This window comes from Octopus bimaculoides, chromosome 12, assembly GCF_046866305.1.
Source record: "Octopus bimaculoides isolate indiv1 chromosome 12, ASM4686630v1, whole genome shotgun sequence".
Taxonomy (NCBI): domain Eukaryota; kingdom Metazoa; phylum Mollusca; class Cephalopoda; order Octopoda; family Octopodidae; genus Octopus; species Octopus bimaculoides.
The window spans coordinates 8,436,170-8,458,648 of record NC_142939.1 but is presented as its reverse complement, the minus strand read 5'-3'; the positions used below and the strand labels follow the sequence as shown (position 1 = coordinate 8,458,648).

Below are 22,479 nucleotides of genomic sequence, written 5' to 3'. Positions count from 1 at the left end.
GTGTACATACATGTACGTAGCATTAACACTTTTGGCTAAATTTTACCCACAACATATTTTTTGTTTTACGTGGGTCTTTAAAAATTATTTTAGAATGCTGTTCTTGTTGTTGTTATCCAGAATTGTAATTCCTACTGATATAAAACAACCAACACATGCTTTATCTATTTTGTCCCATTAATACAAAGCATGTATACCAACCACCTTCCCTATTGACTGCTATCAAATTTCGTCTAGATAAACTTTTTACATTCATGATTATTAATACCAGCAAAATCAGTTACATGTGTGAATAATAACATATATTAAATTAAAGCATGTGAATAAGACGAAACACAGAATCTATATGATTTGATTTTTTGCGAGTTTCAGTTACACGCGCACACACACACACACACACACACACACACAGCATTTCTGTGCCCACTTTCCATAGTGCCAAAGGTTTGATGAGTTGTCTTGGTGCCAGTCCTTTTCTCCTTCAATGTTACGGACAGATTGGAGGACCACATCTTGCTTGTAAGTTTTATTTTTGCCTTCGTTTCTATCTTAGAACGTCTGCTTAACTGCAACCATTTTACAGAGGGTACAGGATGCAATTTATTGTGACACCAGCACTTGAAAGGTATCATGTCTTCCAATAAGACTAAAAGGTCCTTTTGTCCCCACGTTTTACGGTTGTATTTTGTCATTGCGCCAGCACTAAAGAGGTTGCTATGTCCTTGACAAGATTCAAAGTGACCTCTCCTCACTTACAAACACATCTCTGCTCATTTATCAACCACTTTACAGTGTCTTAGGTGGATTTATAGGGGTAAACAGCACTTGTGGGGTTACCTAATATACCCTAAGGTTAGAGAGTCACCACTCTGTATAGTGTTTACTCAGGGCTACATGGCTCAGGAGGTGAGCAGAAAAGAGCAATGATGACAGAAGAACCAGGATGGATGGGAGACAGGAACATGAATTTGATGGAAGCAACTGTGATTGGGATGAAAGAGTGGTAGAAGGGGGGTGGGTGAGAAAATGAGGGATGATAAGAGTAACTGATGGATGCCAATATCAGGTGGTCTGGAAAGGGAGGCAGTATAGATGGGGTAACGGTAGCATGTATGGGGTTACAAGTGATCCCTTGTGTATATGCTTGAGATAGACAAGAGTTAGTGGAGTCAGAGGTGGTATGCATTTCTAAACATTTAGGAATTGCGTTGTGAAGAGTACTTTATAATTGGCAACATAGAAAGATCAGGGAGTAATGTAGTAGTAGTAGTAGTAGTAGTAGTAGAGATGGTAGGAGAAAGAGAGGTGGATGGAGGAAGAGGATACAGCTTGTCTGTTAACCCTTTCGTTACTGTATTTATTTTGAGATGCTCTGTGTTTCTTTTAAGTAATTTCAAATATAACAAAGAATTTAGTAAAATAACTTAGTTATCATTAAGCTAGTGTTAGGAACATAAATTGTGACTAAGGTTTGGTGGAAGATTTTAATTCAGAACTTATGAAAACAAGACATTTGTACTACAGAGCCAGAGCCGGTTTCAGCCAGGTTGGTAATGAAAGGGTTAACCAATGTTGGAGAGAGAACTAGATGAGTGAAGGCTGTGTCAGTGTAGTGTGAGTTTAAGTTTATGTCTGCTACGGGTTCTCGAGTAAGGTTTGAGTAATGTTATTTAGTCCCATGTGAGTTCTGATTGCGTAGACCTCACAAAACTAAAACAAGTTGCTAGAGGCTGCGGTGCTTCAGCTGACCCATCCGATCCATACCAGCATGGAAAAACAGTTGTAAGTTAATGATAGTAAATTGGCCTCTCCTTCCCCTTCAAAATATCCCATGCAATGTCCATGTAAAACCCTTTTTTTGTTTCATTTTTCTAGGAGATTGTGCAAGCTTTGTGTGAAGCATTGCGCTAACTCACGAGCCATGTCTCTACAAGGTTTTAAAGCTGTGAATGAACCAATTCTGTCTTATCTGCCTGGAAGTGATGAACGGATCAGATTAGAGGCAGCACTTGAGAAGCACAAAAACCAACAAGTTGACATACCACTTGTTGTTGGAGATGAAGAGATTCGAACGAAAGACGTTCATTATCAAGTTGCAGTAAGTTTAGTGCTTTTACTTTTCTTCAACAATTGTTATTAAAAGGCAGAAATGCTATATCAAACTTAAGAATCTTAGAAAAAACGTGGAGGGTGCATTAAATAATCTAATCAAGGATATGTGTATGAAAAGAGACAAAAAGACAAAGAGACTCTGAGATCACAGCGGCAATGTCTTTTGTCATATGCCTACTTGATCAGGGCTGATCTAAGATTAAATAATCAAAATTTAAGATTACAAAGCAAATTACAAAGCAAAACAGGGTGCGATGGGTAAATTGTCGCTATCTTATATTTTTAATTTCGCGCATGTGAATTGTTTGTTTTTGATTTTGTTGACTACACAGTAGAGTAGGATCAGTTGGGCGCTGTCTGTGAGAAAAACAGCATCATGACACAATATTTTACTCTGCCAGAAATTTGGAAATGAGATGCTGTACTGCTTGGCGTTTGTGCCGGAAGCTCCAGTTTGAACATTTCTGAGTGTTTCAGGTTCAGTTCACTGGGCAACTGTCTTTTGCTATAACCTCAGGCTGACCAGTGTCATTGAGTGAATTTGGTAAATGGAAACTGTGTGGAAGCCCATCATGTGTGTGTGTATACACACACACATCATCTGTCTTTTTCTGTTTTCTTTATGGAATGCAACAAATCTAAACTAATTATCCTTTCATCATCTTTTACAAGTATTCTTTTTTAATAAACTTGAAACTAAATACCAGAATTTATTTAAAAAAACAAAATGTTTTAATTATTACTATAATAATCTCTTCTATTGTTATTTCTAGCCATTTGATCACCAGAAGAAACTTGCTAAATATTACTATGCCAATAGTGTAAGTAATATATCTTCTTCATTTTATATTTCTTTTTAAAATTCATTTCAACAATCTTGAGGGGTTTTTTCTCTAATATTTTGTCAAGGAATTGTCATAAATGTAATTATCCAAATCATAGCTACATAGTTCTTGATCTATATAAAACTGTACATTTCTTTCTTTATTTACTTTATAAAGTAAAACATCATGTGTCTTTCAAAAAATAAGTACAAGCATAATAATTCCCTTTTTTTTTTGCTTTTTACTGCTCAAGTTTTTGTTGTAAATGTATACTAAATTTATTTAAAAATTAATAAAACAAAGAAGCCGACTGTAATTATAATTTTTCTTAAGTAATAACTTTTACCAATATCCTTCACTCTGTTAATCCTTAGAACGTGTCTAAAACATTTGATTAATCCTCCATCATTGGTGCTTGTATCCATTGGATCATCTTGTTTATCCATGGTTATCCTCCAACCATAAAGCAGCCAAAAGTCTAACTAATTACGCAATCATTTTGTTAAACTCTCCCTTATTTTGTATAATCACTGTAAGTTTGATTGATAAGTCAAGTATCAGTTAATGTATCGAGGAAAGATGGCTCCTTTGTTATGGACGTTTTAAACAAATACATGAACTACAAAATTGCTTTGTCTGACAGAATTCTGGTTTAACTCTTCAGTATTCAAACTGGCCATATCTGACACAAATAATTTACCTGTTTTATCTTCAACAGACCAAATCAGGCCCTACAATGTTATTCTAAAAATAAACATTCATATCATCGAAATCTGAGAGCTACAAGATAATGCCTGATTAATTCAAGACAATGTGAATACATAAGCATTACATTTGACAGACTTATCTAAATGCTAAAGGGTTAAGCACCCTATACAACTCCTCATAACTTTTTTACTTTTTGGAATTTTCAAAAAATTTTTTATGAATATGTGTTCTACACATGGGAATTTATATAATTGTGCATAAAAATTTTTTTTAATTTTTAAACTCCCCTCATAAATCCTAAAATTTCCACTCTTTCTTGGAATTCTTTTTTCTTAGTTTTAAAACACAGACAGTATGAAGCTGCCATTTGTTTCTGTATATAATTAGAACATTTTAAACAAATACAGCATAATAAAGATTATAGAGGAGCTGAGGAGAATATCTACAACTTAATATATATATCATCATCATCATCATCATCATCATCGTTTAATATCCATTTTCCCATCTGGCATGGGTTGGACATGGTTAGGGACTGCAATAGGTTCCATTGTCTTGGCATGGTTTCTACAGTTGGCTGCCTCTCCTAATGCCAACCACTTTACAGAGCGTACTGGGTGCTTTTCATGTGACATCAGCTCCAATGCTTTTTACGTGATACTATCACCAATGCTTTTAATTTGAATAAGAATCCTTTAGCACAGAGGGTCTCAGGCAAATTGGTATTAAAAGAGATAATGTTTGTTGGAAATTATCAATGATATCTAGCAGATTATTTTTGTCTTATACTAAAATCTGTTTATCTTCCTTGACCAGGATATTATTAAGAAGGCAATTGACGTCAGCCAGAAAGCCCGTCATGATTGGGCCCGTGTACCATTTGAAGAAAAAGGTAAAATCTTTCTAAAAGCTGCTGATCTTATTAGTAATGAATACCGAATGGATCTGATGGCATCGACCATGCTGGGGCAGGTACTTGTTTTCTCTTTTTTTATTTCTCTCTCTTTGTTGTTATTATTATTATTATTAAAGAAACGAGCAAGGGACAGCAATCAATGTACACTAGCAAACTGTCCCATCCGTGACACAGATTTATGCCAACGGGTAAATGTTGTGTATAGAATACAATGTAACAAATGTAACAAGTTCTATGTGGGTAGCACAGCAAGACCGTTACACGTCCGCATCAAAGAACATCTGAACACGAGAGCCTCCTCCTTCAGAAAACATCTAGACAGATGCCGGAACACCGACAAAAGCATAACAGTACCAACTGAGGCCAATGAAAGAAATCTAAGAATTAAGGAAGCTATCCTCATAGACAGACTAGGGCCCCAAATTAACAACAGGTTGGAGGTTGGCAGTCAATATATAATTTAGCCCCATCTGGATGCATGTAGGTTCATTTTTGATAACATGCTCATGTATTATTTATGAGAAAAAAAGGAAGCTGCACGTATAATACATAACTTAGAAGCAGTGCTACGGATGTACCAGCACACAGGAGCTTGAGACAAGACCGCCCTCACTCACTTCTCAGGAATTCTGGAAGGAGTTTCGTGAGACCACTGCAGAGATGCTTCCAGAAAAAAAAATATTGGAAAACCGATTATAGCAGTGACTCTATCAATTCCTAGGGATATTTGAAGAAGTAATTTTTATATTCCGAAATATTATATCAGACTATGGACGATTAAATTATAACAGTTATTATAGTCCATTGTTGTTAGTGCATTGTTGTGCCATTCAAGACACATTATTTTTTATCAAATAATAACTCATTCTTGTCAGTGGTTTAAAGCCTTTAGTATACAAACCGATTAAACATTCATTTTCCATCTTATCCAGAGATTAACCATTCTAAATTTGTATTTCAAAATATTTACCAATCTAACAAAAGTGGCATTTTTTTAACGATTTTATTTTTAAGATTTACCATTTCCATCATATGCAGTTAACATCATGTAATTTCTATTCTATTTCTTTCGTCTTCCCCAACCATCAGGGTAAAACCATCATACAGGCTGAAATAGACAGTGCTGCTGAATTAGCAGACTTTTACAGGTTTAATGTACAGTTCGGTCTGGTAAGTTGAAATGTTTTATTCTCTCTCCCCCAAACATTGACTGATGTTACTTTCTTTCGTTGTATATTTCAAATATCAATCACTATCATCTTTATATCAAGTTAAAACTTATCTTAATTAGCTCTTTATTTTACATCACTGTTGACATAAAAAAATATGGGATGTTCATGGTTGGAGCATCTTTGCTGTGAGATGTTCTTGTCATATGTAGTGTAAATAAAGTGAGTTGATCTTGATGGATCAAGCAAATTGACCCCAGGACTTATTCTTTATAAGCCTTGTACTTATTCTATCGGTCTCTTTTGCCGAACCGCTAAGTTACGGGGACGTAAAGACGCCAGCATTAGTTGTCAAGCGATGTTGGGGGTGCAAACACAGACACACAAACACACATATATATATTTACATATATACGACGGGCTTCTTTCAGTTTCCGTCTACCAAATCCACTCACAAGGCTTTGGTCGGCCAGAGGCTATAGTAGAAGACACTTGCCCAAGGTGCCACGCAGTGGGACTGAACCCGGAACCATGTGGTTGGTAAGCAAGCTACTTACCACACAGCAATTCCTGCACCTACTTAAAACTATTTAAACAAAGCAAAAATGTGTGTCAAAAAATAAGGTTTAGTCACTCAACGCTTTAGCAACCAAATTGTTTGTTGTTCAAAATGATGTGACATCTCCTAAGCATATCCATTACATTGGATAGATGCAGAGTTGCCAGAAGAAAAATTTCTGTCATAACATGGAACACATTTTTTATATAATTTTACCTATGTCTAATGAGTCCGCATTACCTCCAAGAATTTCATTTTTACCCCACTTGGGAGTAATTTACCCTGGTTTGCTGACCCCACTATTGTGATTTATTATATATTTTTTCATTATTGTTTCTTACTAAACCTTTACAGTTACCTCATGTCTACTCACCTCACCTCTACACCTGTTTCCCAGAACCTCCATACTTACTCCACTTGAATAGTTAATCCACCTCTATTCTTTAATCAGCATTTATAAGTCACCCATCTCTACAGTTGTGACACCAAATCTCTGTGCTTATCACCAACTTTATTTTCTTCTCTAGGAAATGTTCAAGTACCAACCAATCAGTCCAAGCGATGTTGAACTAAACAGAGTGCAATATCGTGGTACTGAGGTATGTAGATTTCTCCTTCTCATCATTTATTTCTTCTCTAAAACTCAGCAGATAAAGAATAAATCAAAAAACATTATGGTATGGAGATGTAGGCTATCCTTTCAATTCAGTTCAGACTTTATATATACGAGCCTCTCCTGTCTTGATATCCTTAATTGCTTTATCTACTAGGGTACTGTCGATTCGGGTAGCTAGTCCCTCATTTGGGTCAACATTTGGCAGACTCTCTTCCTCCTATTCATTCTTCATGTTCAGCAGTCTTTCATAATGGCATACATACATACATATTTTGTTGTGGCTAGGGTTAGGGTTAATATAATTAGCATACACACTGGTTCACTTCCACCCATTTATTAAGTATCCGATTGTTTTGTTTTTCTTTGTTCTTAAGTTGAACCAGTGTGTAGGTATTAATTATATTAGCATAATGACTCCCTAGAGACAACAAAATTTGTGTCAACACAAATTTGCATAGAGAATCTTGCAAGCCAGATACAAAAGTGAAGTATACATACATACATCGATATACACACACACTCTCTTTCTCTCTCTCTCTCTCTCTCTCTCTGGACTTCTTTCAGTTCCCATGTACCATATCCACTCACATGACTTTGCTTGGCTCATCGGTGCTATAGTAGAAGGCATTTGCTCAAAGTACCACATGGTGGTACTGAACCTGGAACTGCCTGCTTCAGAAATAAACTTATTGCTTCACAGCCATGTCTGTACTTATCAATAATAATGACAATGATGATAAAGATTCCTAGTTATTTTTGCTTCAGCAGACTCGTATCATAAAAGTATATACGATCTTAGAAATTGTAGTTTTATAACAACCATTCTGATAGCAACCAGATCTCTCTTCATAACAGCCTAATGTCTTGAAAAGCAGATCCATTGGATAATGTGATACTAGCAAAAAAAAAAATTGGGTTGTCATCGCTAGAATGTCTTTGCTTGCAGCATTCAATCATGATTGTCTCAAGGTCAGACAATATCAGATAGTATATCTTGGATTTGTATCTAAGATATATAAGCTGACAAGGCAGGTTCTATGCAGTTTCTTGACCTGCTAGAAATAAAAGTCAGATCTTCCTGAAATGAGATGTTATTTTAAATAGATAAGGCCGTATGCATCACCATGTGGATGCCCTTCCTAACACCAACCACTCTGCAGAGTGGACTAAGTGCTTTTTACGTGACACTAGCACAGGAGAGGTTTAGTTTGGGTGTGATTTTTACAACTGGATTATCTTCCAGATGCCAACCAATCTGATCTGGCATCGTCATCATTGTTGTCATCATCATCATCAGCAGCATTATTTTATGTCTGCTTTTTCCATTCTGTTATGGTTTGGATTAGACTCCTTTTGGCATTTTTGTGCAGTCCGATGCCCATTTTGACTCTGACTTTTCCTTGCTTTCATCTAAGTCACACCAAACTGCTGCCAGCCTTGTTTATGGCAAGCATAAAGGAGGTCTCTGTTGCCAATGTGAAGACACAACATATGCACACACACACGCACACATGATGAGCTATATACATACAGTTATTATCTACTAAATTTTACTCACAGGGCATTGATTAGTCCAGTGTTATAGCAAATGACATTCACTCAAGATGCCATGCTACGGGATTGAACTGGAAACCATATGGCTGTGAAGTAAACTTCTTAACCACACAGCCATGACTGGGCCAGCATTCAGGTACGCGCACACACATACATGCACAGAGAGAGAGAGACATAAACTCAAATATAGACTTTCATTGTAATAGTCCAATTTTATTAATGTATGATTTGGCATTTTGCTATCTTGTATTTCAGGGCTTTTGGGCTGCGATAACCCCTTTCAACTTCACAGCCATTGGAGCACATTTACCTGTGGCACCCGCCATTGTGGTAAGAAACTTTTCACCTCTTCTCTTATCTCAAGTATAACCACTTGAAAAGATATGTCAACAAATTGTCGTTCTTCTAAGCACACTTGTTATGTATATTATCTAAACAAAATGCTAACTTGCTTACATTTATACATAATTTTCTGTGACCCTTTAATCACTTACTAACTTTGGGTGTATGTTTGTATGTGTGTGTCTGTGTGCATATATGTATGTGTACACTTGAAAAGATATATCAACAAATTGTCGTTCTTCTAAGCACACTTGTTATGTATGTTATCTAAACAAAATGCTAACTTGCTTACACTTACACATAATTTATATAATATACGCACATGCACATATATATATACATATACACACACAGTTTGCTAAACTTATTATATAAACAATTTAATTTTACGTTCATCAAGGGAGTTAATCAAAGTATTATTATTATTTAATAATATCTCCTTAAATTTGTTAGTACACAACATACAAAAATTACTACCTATACAATAAGATTTCACCTTACAAACTATCACTCATTTTAAAATGTTCTTAATATTTTTAGATTTTAGTTGCCAAATATGTTTACTAAGGCCAGTAGAATTAATCAAATTTCTATTCTTAAAGGAATTCATGTGTTGAGCCACACGTAATTTAATTTTATTCAAAGTTGATCCTATGTAAATCTTATTTAAATTATAGCCATTAAATTTATTCCCATCCATTAAAGTCACTATACATTTATACACCACATCCTTCAAATCACATTTATTATTAAACTTACATTTGGTCTTATCTCTACATATACAATTAATTATATCCTGGTCCTAATTATTATTATTAGAATAAGTATTTAATTTATATTTGTAAAACTTATTTAACTTAAATCTTTTAAAAGAAGAAATAATGTTAGCAACATTATTAGTAGTAGAATAACCTACTCCCATATTATTACTAGAAAAAATATTATATTTTTTACTATCTCTAAGGAATATATCAATTATATTTAAAATCTCTTTAATAATATTAGTTTTAACTTGAACACCATAAGGAATAATTAGCCAAATTTTGTTCTTATTATTGATATTATTATATTTATTATTTATATTATTAAATTTATTATTATCATTAAATGAATTAAATTGGTATAATTGATCGTATGACATTCCTCAAAATTTATGGCCTTCAGGTACCTGAGATAAAAACCGTTTTCCTACCATTAGTTAGTATCATATTGGTAAGTTCTAGATCCTCTGTTCTTTGATCTGAAATGATTTACATGTTTTGTTTTTTTTATTTTTCAGGGCAACGTTTGCTTGTGGAAACCATCAGACACTGCCATGTTGTCTAACTGGATAGCTTTCCAGATCCTGCGAGAGGCTGGAGTACCACCAGGTGTTATTAACTTTTTACCTGCTGATGGCCCAGTGTTTGGAGACACAATCACCTCATCACCTTATCTGTCTGGTATCAACTTTACCGGAAGTGTGAAGTAAGTCCTAACTGTATTGGCAGACCTGTCATAGTTGATAATGTCTCTCTTTAGCTGGGAGTACTGTTTGGTCTTCAGGAGAGGAAATTCATCATGTTTATTAACCTGCTGTGTGAGTGTGTGCACGCACGCACGCATAAATCATTATGGGTATACTTGAAGGGTTAAGAAGTTCACTTTGCAACTATGTATCCCCCAGTTTGATTTGATCCTACTGTTTATCCTCCTGAGCAAGTGTCAAAGTACCAAGTCAACCGTGGTGGAATTTGAACTAAGAACGTAAAGATGAAAGATATACTGCTAAGCATTTTGTCCACTGTGCTAACAATTCTGCCAGCTTACTACTACTACTACTGACAACGACAGCAACATTTGTATTCTATTTTTTTTTTTTTGTTATTGTAAAATTTAATTTCTTCTATCTTTCCAGGACGTTCAAACATCTATGGAAGCAAGTTGCTGCCAATTTAGACACCTATCAAAGTTACCCTCGCCTAATTGGAGGTTAGTTGCTTTCAGAAGTACTATATTAGAAACTCTGTGTCTGCCACTCCATCACACCATCAACACTACTCTTTTATAGGTTTTAGTTTTTTTTTTGTTTTTTTTTTTTCTGGCATTTTTAGAACTGAGAATTTGCCTTAAACTAACAATAAAGCATGCATTATAATAATAATCTTTTCTACTCTAGGCACAAGGCCCGAAATTTTTGTGGGGAGGGGGCCAGTTGATTAGATCGACCCCAGTACGCAACTGGTACGTAATTTATCAACCCTGAAAGGACGAAAGGCAAAGTCGACCTCAGCAGAATTTGAATTCAAAATGTAATGATAGACGAAATACCACTAAGCATTTTGCCCAGCGTGCTAATGTTTCTGCCAGCTCGCTGCCTTGCATTATAATAATAATGACAACTACAACAACAATAATAGTAGACAACAGCAACAATAAGAGGAATATACATATATACAAGTATTTATGCTTAAATGTATTTGTTTTCCCAAATAAATTACACTTCATGTTTGAGGCTCTGATGAAGCTGAAAGGTGTTACTTAGGCAATCAGTTATGTGTCCACCACATCTTATAGTAGAAACAGCTGTAAGCTAATGAAGTTCATAAGATAACCGTTTATTCCTTTGTTGTCTCTTTTTTTGTTTTGTTTTTTTATTGCCACTCTGTAGGGGGAGAGGCAAAGAACAACAGAAGGAAGAACGAGAGGGGGAGAAAGATACAAAGGTAGATAGAGTCGCGTCAGAAAATAAAGTTAAAACTTACTTGCAAAAAGGACGCGTGCGTTCGATCATATAATAATACAAATAATGTGAGTATATGCATATATGCGTACATGTATGCACATACCTACATCTACATGTATATATATATATGTATGTATGTATGTATGTATATATATATATATATATATATATATATATCATCATCATCATCAATATATATATATATATATATATATATATATATATATACACATACACACACACACACACACACACACACACTAGGGGGTGCTGAAAAATACCTGACTTTGGGTAAAAGAAAATACAGGAGGATCAGTTAATTATGATTTTTTTCAACATATTCCCCTCACAGATTCACACACTTATTGCAACGGTCCTTCAGTTTTTCTAAGGTCTGTAAGAGAACTTGGAAGGGCGAACAATACCTTATAGCCAGGAACCTTTACGCACACCCTCGTGTAATCTGCTATATTTCATATCCCTTTATCTTGTCAGATGTTTGTTTCTTGTCATATTTGATGTAAATCCTCATATATGGTTTTTCCAATTTGTCCTAATGTATTCTATTCTTCATCCTTTTTGACAATAAACAGAAACTATTATTTTTATTATTTTCCTTTTATCATTTGTGACCTTTCAGAATGTGGTGGCAAGAATTTCCATTTTGCACATCCTTCTGGTGACCTTGATGCTGTAGTCAATGGATCCTTGCGCTCTGCATTTGAGTATGGTGGTCAGAAGTGTTCTGCCTGTTCTAGAATATACCTGCCAGAATCTAAAGCAGATGAAATTAAAGGAAGAATGCTTGAAGAAATCAAGAAGTTTAAAATAGGTTCTCCTTTGGATGCAAACAATTTTTTCTCTGCTGTTATTGACGACAAGGTAAATATGATAAACAGCTTAGCTCTTTTGATACCAACCTGCTCAAGACTGCTCCTGGCTTTGTGATATAAAGTGCCTGTTTAAAGCAATCTGAATTCAAACCTTCCACCAAAATTTCATGTTAATTTATGTTCCAAACACCAGCTCATTAATGTCGGTCATTCTGTTAACTTCTTTGTTATTTTCAGTGTATTTCAACTGAAATATGGTAACGAAAGGGTTAAAATTAATTTTTATTTGTTTTATATCATGTTTTTTTTCAGGCTTGCCTAGGAGAGGTTTTCTTTTTTTTATAAGGAAGTGAGATGCATGGTTTTGTATCTTAATGTTTTGTCTTCTTTTACTCACTCAGCAATAAAGTAGGATTAGCATCTGTATGTATTTGTCAGTCAGGCAAACTGAAAAAAAAAAACAGTGTTGTTGCTTAGCTCTAGTTCATCTGTGATCAAGCAAGCATACAATCCAATGCATAGTTACATCTATTTTTGTTCAAAGCAAACAGGCTGACATTGGCAAATGTATTTGTTTTGCAGGCATTTGAACGAATCAAGGGCTATATTGATTATGCTCAGTCTTCACCCAAAACAACAATTATTGCTGGCGGGAAGTACGATGACAGGTGAGTGGAGATAGCTTGTTATTAATTTACAGTGTGTGTGTGTGTGTGTGTGTGAGAGATCATTTTAATGTACATTTTTCCATGCTTGCATGGGTCAGACAGAAAAGAGATACAAACGCACACATACATATACTCATACACACACATGTATATGTATGATGGGCTTCTTCTAGTTTCTATCTGCCATATTCACTGAAAATTGGTTTTGATCTGACAGTTTATAGTAGAAGACACTTGTCTAAGGTGCCAATCAGTGGAACTGAACCTGAAACCATATGGTTAGGAAACAAATTTCTTAACTACATAGCAATGCCCTTGCCTTATATGCATGTGTGTGTGTGTGGTTTATAAAATAATGAAACAAAAATGCTTTGTAGTATCTGGCTATTGAACTACATCATTTTACACCAGTTCTTGACTAATTAAAATAATTAATTAGCTGACTAAATACAAAACTTTGTATAATCAACTTAAACTCTAAAAGTATTACTCCAGTATGACCACAATCCAAAGACCGAAACCAGTAAATAAACATCAATACATGCGTACATACATGTCAGCTTGTTATACTAGGATGTAGAATTAGGATGTTGTGACAATCATGTTTTTTCTCAGAAACTATAATATACCCTTGAGTTTCACTAGGACCTCCCACCTCTCTCTCTCTACAACACTCACCACATGTCATGATATAATTTAATTTCTTCATATGTTTTTATTTTTCTCTTAAAGCAAAGGTTATTATATTGAACCAACTATTGTGGAAGTTTCTGACCCTAAAGATAGACTAATGCAGGAGGTAAGTCTATATGATTTACGTTTGTCATTTCATTGTTTTGCTTTACTTGTTAACTAATATTCCATACAATACAAGAAAGAAGTTAAGTTTAAATACCTTAAGCGTTTAAACTAGCCATATTTGGCTCAAATATTCTACCTGTTTTATGTTCAAACTGGCTAGATCTGGCTTCTCACATCTATCCTACAACGTCATTTTATAAACAAACAATCACGTCATTGAAATGTCGAAGCTACAAGATAAAGCATGATCAATTCAATACGATGCAAATAAATGAACATTACATTTGGCAGAGCAATCTGAATGCTTCTGTGTTCTGAATTCATAACATTGTGGCCATTGACTTTGGCAGTCATCCTGTTAGTGTTGTTAAAATAACTATCCAAGTTTGATCATCTTAATAGGCATCATCATAATAGTTATTCATCATCGTTGAATTAGTTATAACCATCAGACCAGTTCTTGTTATTATCATCATTAAAACAGTTTTCTTAATTATCATCTGAATAGTTATGATCGTTATAATGATTATTGTTAATATTAAAGTCCTCATCATTATTATTGTAGTGAATACCTACTGTTATATTTGTACTCTTGTGACTTGAAAATAGATCCACAAATTGCCAAGTTTGCTTTTGTCAACAACTAACACCAGACATTTGATACCAACAGATGTACCTATGTCATCACTTTCTGGACCAGTAAACCCACTGCCACTGTCAGTCTTCTTCACAGATGACTGGTGTCAGCAGATGTGCCTATACCATCAACTCTTGGATCAGTCGACTATAATGGTTACTTTATTATAAATATAATGTAATTCCCATTTGGACTAATCAATGATTAATGAGCGTTGTGGTTTTTAAAGAGCTATCGCTAAGGAGCTTCCTTATTGGAATTATTGGTGGTGTTCATTGGGCATGTAGTCCATGCCAGACTGACAGGGCAGTCAACACAGTCCAGAGACACAGTACAAGTCGGAGTCTATTGGTCAACATAGCAAAAGTACCAATTTTCACAGTGTTTCAGGCAATTATCCTAGCAGTGGTAGTCACAACATATGCAGTGGACAGCAGATGACCTAATGACATCATCAGTTCAGAGCTTGTCATAGACAAGAGTGACCAGTTCTTCAGTTATTGCCTCTAACTTGCATAGCAGCAACCAGGCTCTACAAGATCTACTGTGAGCTCTCCAGACCGTCTTTTACCAAAATTTATTGAGACTTGGCTTTTCCACAATCAACAGTTTCCTCTCACTAGTGCTGAACTTCTCTACCAGTATGTATGCATTCTTCTTCACACTGTAGAGCTGCACTATATACACACATATACAACTATGCTGCATGCAACCACCGTGAGATGCCACAACTTACAGCTATTACAGTGCCACTTCACAGATATTATAATGCAGCTTCTGCCCCTTTTACAAGTGACACATCTTTCGTCTGGTTGTAAGCACAGGACTTCCTACAGACTCACTTGTACAGTGAACATACACCCTGCAGTTTTACTTGCATGTATATTATACAAACTCTCTTGCATCTGGTGTGTTTTTCATATATATGTTTTATTACACACACACCTATTTTCAGCAAACTTGTAGAATGCTGTATTGATCTCCAAAACTTGTTAAAAATTACCTTGTTTTTTGAGTTTATCTGTGAACTTCGGTTCTTTTAAGTTTGTGACTTTCACTGCTTTGAATTTATTTCTTTATCATTAATCATTTCTGTGTATTTTATTTCCGAGTATTATTTTCCTGATATTGAAACCAAAACCTGTTATCATATTTAGAAATTATGATGATTAGTGAAGCCTGTCACAGCCATAATGATTTTAGAAAATTAAAATATGGCCATTGTTGATTGTTATCCTGCAGTCTTGTTAATTGTTGACTTAGTATATAATTTCTGTACATCATCATCACTGTCATCATCCTTCACCACCACCACTACTGTCATCACAATAATGATTCTTTTAAAATTTCTCAAGATATGTCACATCATCATCACCATTGTTTAGCATCCTTATTCAACGTATTTCTTTATTTCTTTTACAGGAAATATTTGGTCCAGTTTTGTCCTTGTTTGTATATCCGGATGCAGAATATAAAACATATGCCAATCTAGTGAATGACACATCTCCCTTTGGACTTACTGGAGCAATTTATGCTCAAGACAGGTATGTTATATATACACACATGCATATATTGTCATCATTATTTTTATTTTAGGTGTCAAGCTGGCAGAATCATTAGCACCTTGGGCAAAATGCTTAGTGGCGTTTCATCCCTCTTTACCTTCTGAATACCCATCCATATACAAGAGATGGTTGATTGTTTTACTGTAGCAGTTGTATCCACATCCAGTTCTATTTAGCATGTCAGTTAAAGGTGTCAGTGCCAGGCAGAAAAGGAGTTTCAAGTCTCCTTGAAATATTCCTCTTGTAATGGGGATGGTTTTAGCTTTTATGAGTCCCTCTTTATTCTGGAGCTGCCACACTGTTTGCCATTTATTCATGGCATGTTTTATATATTTTATTATTATTATTGGTGTTACCTTGTTCATGGCTTATGTTTCTATGATCCATGCATGGGGGAAATTGTCAAAGCCTTTTGATAATCAGTCATCATTGTTGTTAGTTATTATTATTATTATTATTATTATTATTATTATTAATTTTGTTGTGCCAGAATCAGTGAGTACCAGGCAATATCCCTTTATATTGTGTTTAATTCCCACCAGTGTCAATTTTTTGTTTCTTATCTTCCTGAAGTCAATAAAATAAAATGTCAGTGTAATACCAGAGTATCTTTAAGTGATTACAGTTGTTCCCCAAACTGTGCTTTATCTTCATGTTAAAAATTAATATTATTAGTAAGCAAATAAGAGAATTGGTAGAAAGCTTTATGAAATCCATGCAGATGGTGAACTTTGGTTTTCATCTTTCTAGGGCCAGTACATTACATATTAGTTAAGTACTGGTGTTGATTTAATCAAGTGTACATCCTTCTCCCAAAATATGGGCCCTTGTGTCTATGTTGCAAAAGCACATGTATGGCTTAGTGATAAGGATGTTACAGTCATGATTGTAAGATTACAGTTTCAATTCTGAGACCAGGCGGTGCATTGTGTTCTTGAGCAAAACACTTAATTTCACATTGCTTCAGTTCACTCACTTGTAAATGAGCTCCAGCAATGGATGAGAAGCTAACCTCGTGACAGACTGGAGTCCTCTTCAGAAGGAAATGCTGTAATCTGTTTGAGAGCATGTGACTTAGTGGTTAGGCTATTCGGCACATAATTGCAAGGTCACGGGTTCAATTACTGCTGGTGCATTGTGTCCTTGAGAAAGACGCTTTATTTCACATTGCTCCAGTCCACTCAACTGGCAAAAATGAGTAGTACCTGTATTTCAAAGGGTCAGCCTTGTCACGTTCTGTGTCACACTGAATCTCCCTAAGAACTACGTTAAGGTTACGTATGCCTGTGGAGTACTCATCCATTTGCACATTAATTTCACAAGTAGGTTGTTCTGTTAATCAGATCCACTGGAAATCTCATCATCATGACTGACGGAGTTCCAGTCAGTGCCAGTTATGTCATTAATTCACCATGGAAACCAGGTTAACCTTTGGCCTTATGAGATTAGGGCACATGGAAGACCTAAATGTGCTTGAGTTAGATATAATTATTATCAATATTGAAATATTTATACTATTTAACTCTTTCATTTTCTTCATGTATTTTGTTTCTTTTTTTCTTTTTCTGCCTACAGTGAAGCATTAGACACATTGAATGACATCTTCAGAGATTCAGTTGGTAACTATTACATCAATGATAAATCAACTGGGTCTGTTGTTGGTCAGCAACCATTTGGTGGAAGTCGGTTGTCAGGTAAGTTAGCATCCTAGTAATTTGACTTCATGCAGTCTGAAGTGTACTCTATTTGCTTTATCTAAACATTACATTAACTGTGATATGGTGCCATTACATTACTGTGTAGTGGGTGATTTTACATGCCACCGGCACAAGGGCCAGTCTGGCGGTACTGGCGACGGCCACGCTCAAAATGGTGTATTTTACGTGCCACCTGCACAGGAGCCAGTCCATCGGCACTGGCAACGATCTTGCTCAGATTTACTGAAGGCTTTTTCTTTTGTTTTCACTAAACAATCATTGCAGGAATGTCTGTAGCTAAGAAACTTGTTTTTTAATCATGTGATTTCAAGTTCAGTCCTGCTGTGGTGATGATGATAATGAACTATAATATTATATATTCAAACATACATTTACCCACACAACTAATGTTCACATAAAGACATAAAATATATGTTCTAATATATATTTTCAGGTACAAATGACAAAGCTGGTGGGCCATACTATCTCATGAAATTCGTTTCTATACAATCAATCAAAGAAAGCAAATCTCCACTTCAAACATGGAAGTATCCATACATGGGTTAAAACTTCAATATGGTGATAAATATCTCATAAATTTCAGGCAGCTATAAAACACGAAAAACTGGAAAATGGAGAAATACTCAAACCAAATGTATTTTAATAGTTCTTGATTTTTTTATTTATTTGTGTGTATGTTTTATGTGTGTGTGTTAAGTGGAAACATTGTTGTGTAGATCTGATTTTAGTCCAAACTATATATTTATAGTTCAGGAAATTATTGTAATTCTAAGGTTGAGAAGAAACTCACCCATAATTTAGTACAAATTCCTTATTCTAAATTAAATTTCCAAATAAAATATTTGGAAGAATTTTTTTCTATTGTGGCTTGTTGGTTATTGTTTTTCTTTCTTTTTGAATCAAGTCAGAGCTTAATAGTATAATTACATTTAATATGTACTAAAAGACTTGAATCTCAACCACAATTTAAGGGCACAAGCTTCATTTTAGTTAGGAAGTCCTTAAGTTTTTTTTTTTTATTTGTTCATGTACCCATTTTCCAAACTATTTTTGAAGTATTTATTATATAAGAATTACTACAACATTGTGATTACTCATGTGTGACTCTGGGCATATTCTTTCTTTTTCTGTTAGAAGTTTGTTTGATCTGCCAAATTACACACACACACAGATATAGCAATTTTGTCTTTGTAGTAAGAACAAACTCACAAAGGCATCTTCTGACTTGCTTGTGAATTAATATTTAAGGTAAACCATCAGATTTGCTGCAATGATCTGCTATGGCATCTCCATCAGTCACAAATGGAACCACTTTTTATCCAGTTCTTGCTTAACTTTGGGTTTATCTTGTTATAAGGTGCTAGTCTTGAATGTAAGTAGGGAATGGTGTAATTATTCCCATGACTGCAGCATGGGTAGAATTCATGGGTTATGAAATCCTTGTTTTTTACCATTATTTCTGTAAAACTAAAATGTTTATGGTGATACTGAAACACTAGTTATACATATTGTACTATATTCATATATATCTGCATATATTGTACGTATATATATATGATGGACATATGTGTATTTGGATAAGAGAAAAAGGCACTTAATATGTGTAGCAGAGATTATTTATTGGATCCTGAATCTTCACACTGTCGCTATTCTGAGATTCTCATTGCTTTGATGTTCTTCTGAGCGACTGCCAAAATATTCTGGTTTCGAAGGACATCAGGGTTTTCGTTCATTTGCTGTTGGTTCTTTCTATGAAGAAACAGGCTATATGTTAGTATCTGCTATTCAAGACTAGGTAGCACATAAGTGTTTATCCCATTGATGGTAGGAGTGAATTGCTGTCAGTTGTATTTTGGTATTGCCAAGTCCTGTTATTAGATGCTTATTTTTGCATCTATATTTTGACATGACCTTTTTTTTTGTACCCACCATCTCAAAAATACTGCATGACAATATATTGCTCAAATAAGTAAAATGGGAAACTTTTAGATCTGTTGACAAAGAAATGCTGTTTAAAAGACAAGAGATTGTGCCAAAATGTAGACACAAAAATAGTATTTTCTGAAGAACGTTCAATTCCATGTAGAAGGATTTAGCATCAAAACCATACATAGCAGTTATATATCAATGTGTTTTTAAAGTGAAATCCTACTTGAGTAAAAAAGAAGAAAATACAAGATGTGGAATATTAGTACTTTGGTTTGGTTTGGTTTGGTTTGGTTCTATATTTCTTGGCATGTCTTTTTTTAATAATATAGTCTGTTTACTGTGAAGGATTAAAAACAAACCCCTTCGCCTTCCCAAAAGAGAATAGATTTGGAAAGTGTTGTGTTCAGTTTAATTAATGAGAAATTAGATGACGTAATGTACTTAATCTTTTTTCCCATCCATTTTGTCTGCTACTTTGATGTGAAAAAGAAAAAGAAAAAATGATCCAATGGTAACTTTTTTCTTTTCGTAGTTTTACATTGTGAAATTACCAACTTTAATGTGTCAATTCTTTTGATGTATTTGTATATTTTGGTTGAAAACTGATTTACATTTTCAAACAGTTTTCTCTTCAAAATATATGTTTCAGTGGTTTCTATTCATTTAAAGTTTCCAGAAAACTCTTAAAGTGAGAGCCCCTCCTTGTCCAAAGAATATAACAGAACTGCTGGTAATCAGTGGGATCCAGTTTTGATTTTCTGCTTCAGTATGTTTCAGTTGTAAGCTTCACACTGTTAACTATAACTACAAACCTTTTTATATATATACAAGCTTCTGGTTTCTAATACAACTGACGTATGATTGTTATTACATGGAAATAATTGTGTTGAGTACTTCTGCCCGTTGGATTTTAATTGTTGAAATGTATTGTTTTGTCTAAGTGAATAGTACATTTTTATGGCAGCTACATTGTTGACTTCAATCTTATGATTATTATATTAGGTAGAACTCATATCTACTTCAGAATTAAAGATCCTTTTACTTATGTATTTTAGATACTTTACAAACAAAAAAAAAAACAAAAAAAAAACAAAAAATACTGACTGAAGAGAAAAAATGTTTTGGAAATGTTTTATAAAATACATTTTAATACAATGTCCTTGTACTATTTTGGGTTGTGCAGATCATATAAATATGTTTAAAATAACTTCAGTTCTTGATTAGACATCATCTATTAACAATCCTAATGGAAATAGCTATGTAACAAAATATCTTTTGTTGCCAACATTTCTGTCTCTCTGTTGTATTGTTTCTTTTAATTAAGATGTTCAAATGATTCAGTTTATAAAGCCGGCTAAACAATCATGAAATTTATTCCGATTTTTGTGATAGATATGCATTTAGAATTGTTTTGATTATTTTTAAATGAAAAGGCAAAATCCTTTTATTATAATAGTTATGTACTTATTTAAAGTTAAGTCGTTTGTTATAAGCTTTACTGAATTTTCGAAACATTCATTATATTCATTGAGATTTAATAACCAAATCTATTATTTCTTATCGGCTCTGATATATTCTCCAGTCATTCCATCATTTTTACATGTTATGTTACCACCCACATTATTATACAAATGATAAAAGGAATTGGAATTTGGAGTTGAATCTCAGTGTTAAGAACTTGTTTCTGTAGATTTACAGTACCTCACAGTGATCACAAGATACAACAGTCAAAAGTGATAGCTTAAAAACAAAGTAAAGAGTTAATAATCTCTGAATTCAGGTGCTACTACAGCATATTTGTTATTTTTTGTTAAATTTAAAGGGAAATTCATTCTGTCCAGTTTGCATTGGTAACAAACATAAAGTCATGTCTTATGATTAATTATCGTTGCTCATTAATAAAATATTACACAATCTCTATTAAAAAATGAAAAACAGATGTTTAAAATTAAGAATATAATTTTTCTGAGAGAATCCACTTCAAATTCAGTTAAAATGTGAACAATACATCACACCTGCACAGTTCATTGCAAGATCATAAAAAGTGCTCGATTCTTGCATTAGGGAGCAACTCAACTGGTGTTTCATTGTACATCTGTGAGTTGCAAACTTGATAATGCAAGTGAGCTAATTCTAAGAGGGTAAATTGTTGATCTACAAATCAATAGTACTTCGTTTTTAATTTAAAAAAAAACAAACCCAAAAATCATTGCATTGTTGCTGAATGTGGTCTCTTAAGATGTGTGCCATAGATTTAACATAAAAGTCTGTTAAGTTCCATCCAAAACTTTTTTATGTGAGGCTGATATCTATCAAGTTCCCTCTCGTGCCAATCTGTAATAAATAGTCCCCTACATACCTGATTCTCCATTCTTTTAAGTCCCCCCCTCCCACATATCTTTCTCTGCTAATAATGAACAGAATAAACTCGTTATGAAAATCGATAGGCCACATCGTTTTGTCCATTCTGTTTGTGTATTTTTCCCTTGAAGGCACACACATGCAACATCAGCAGTATTTCAGTAGTCCTTAAATTACTTTGAATGCTGTACTCCTACACACACACCCAAATATATATATATATATATATATATATATATATGTATGTATATATATATATATATATATATATATATGTATGTATATATTCACACACACAACCATATGAGGTAACTTTAGTTAAGAGCCCATATTATCAGTTAAGTGTGAATAAACTTTTTAACAAAATATAGAAACCATATTGAATTAATTGACCATCTAGAACAATACTTTTAATGAATAGGAATAAAATGAAGGATAATTT

The 22,479-nt window shown here is 34.2% G+C and overlaps 1 protein-coding gene across 5 annotated transcripts in view; it reads left to right on the top strand.

Moving 5' to 3' along the window:
- LOC106880181 (delta-1-pyrroline-5-carboxylate dehydrogenase, mitochondrial) overlaps positions 1-18,608 on the top strand; it is a 28,411-nt gene extending 9,803 nt beyond the window's left edge. For 3 of the 5 annotated variants that reach the window (XM_014930035.3, XM_052972088.2, XM_014930031.3), the window contains 14 exons: positions 1,876-2,098; positions 2,886-2,933; positions 4,461-4,616; positions 5,650-5,730; positions 6,816-6,887; positions 8,714-8,788; positions 10,080-10,267; positions 10,698-10,771; positions 12,166-12,407; positions 12,941-13,026; positions 13,759-13,825; positions 15,887-16,008; positions 17,605-17,723; positions 18,181-18,608. In XM_014930035.3, the coding sequence (XP_014785521.1) occupies positions 1,922-2,098; positions 2,886-2,933; positions 4,461-4,616; positions 5,650-5,730; positions 6,816-6,887; positions 8,714-8,788; positions 10,080-10,267; positions 10,698-10,771; positions 12,166-12,407; positions 12,941-13,026; positions 13,759-13,825; positions 15,887-16,008; positions 17,605-17,723; positions 18,181-18,293 (1,620 nt within the window). In that variant the 5' untranslated portion in view covers positions 1,876-1,921 and the 3' untranslated portion in view covers positions 18,294-18,608. Of the gene's footprint in view, positions 1-176; positions 520-1,875; positions 2,099-2,885; positions 2,934-4,460; positions 4,617-5,649; positions 5,731-6,815; positions 6,888-8,713; positions 8,789-10,079; positions 10,268-10,697; positions 10,772-12,165; positions 12,408-12,940; positions 13,027-13,758; positions 13,874-15,849; positions 16,009-17,604; positions 17,724-18,180 lie in introns of those variants that run through there. The other 2 variants (XM_014930032.3, XR_016243796.1) reach the window with 2 other exon arrangements.
- The last annotated feature ends 3,871 nt before the right edge of the window (positions 18,609-22,479 follow it).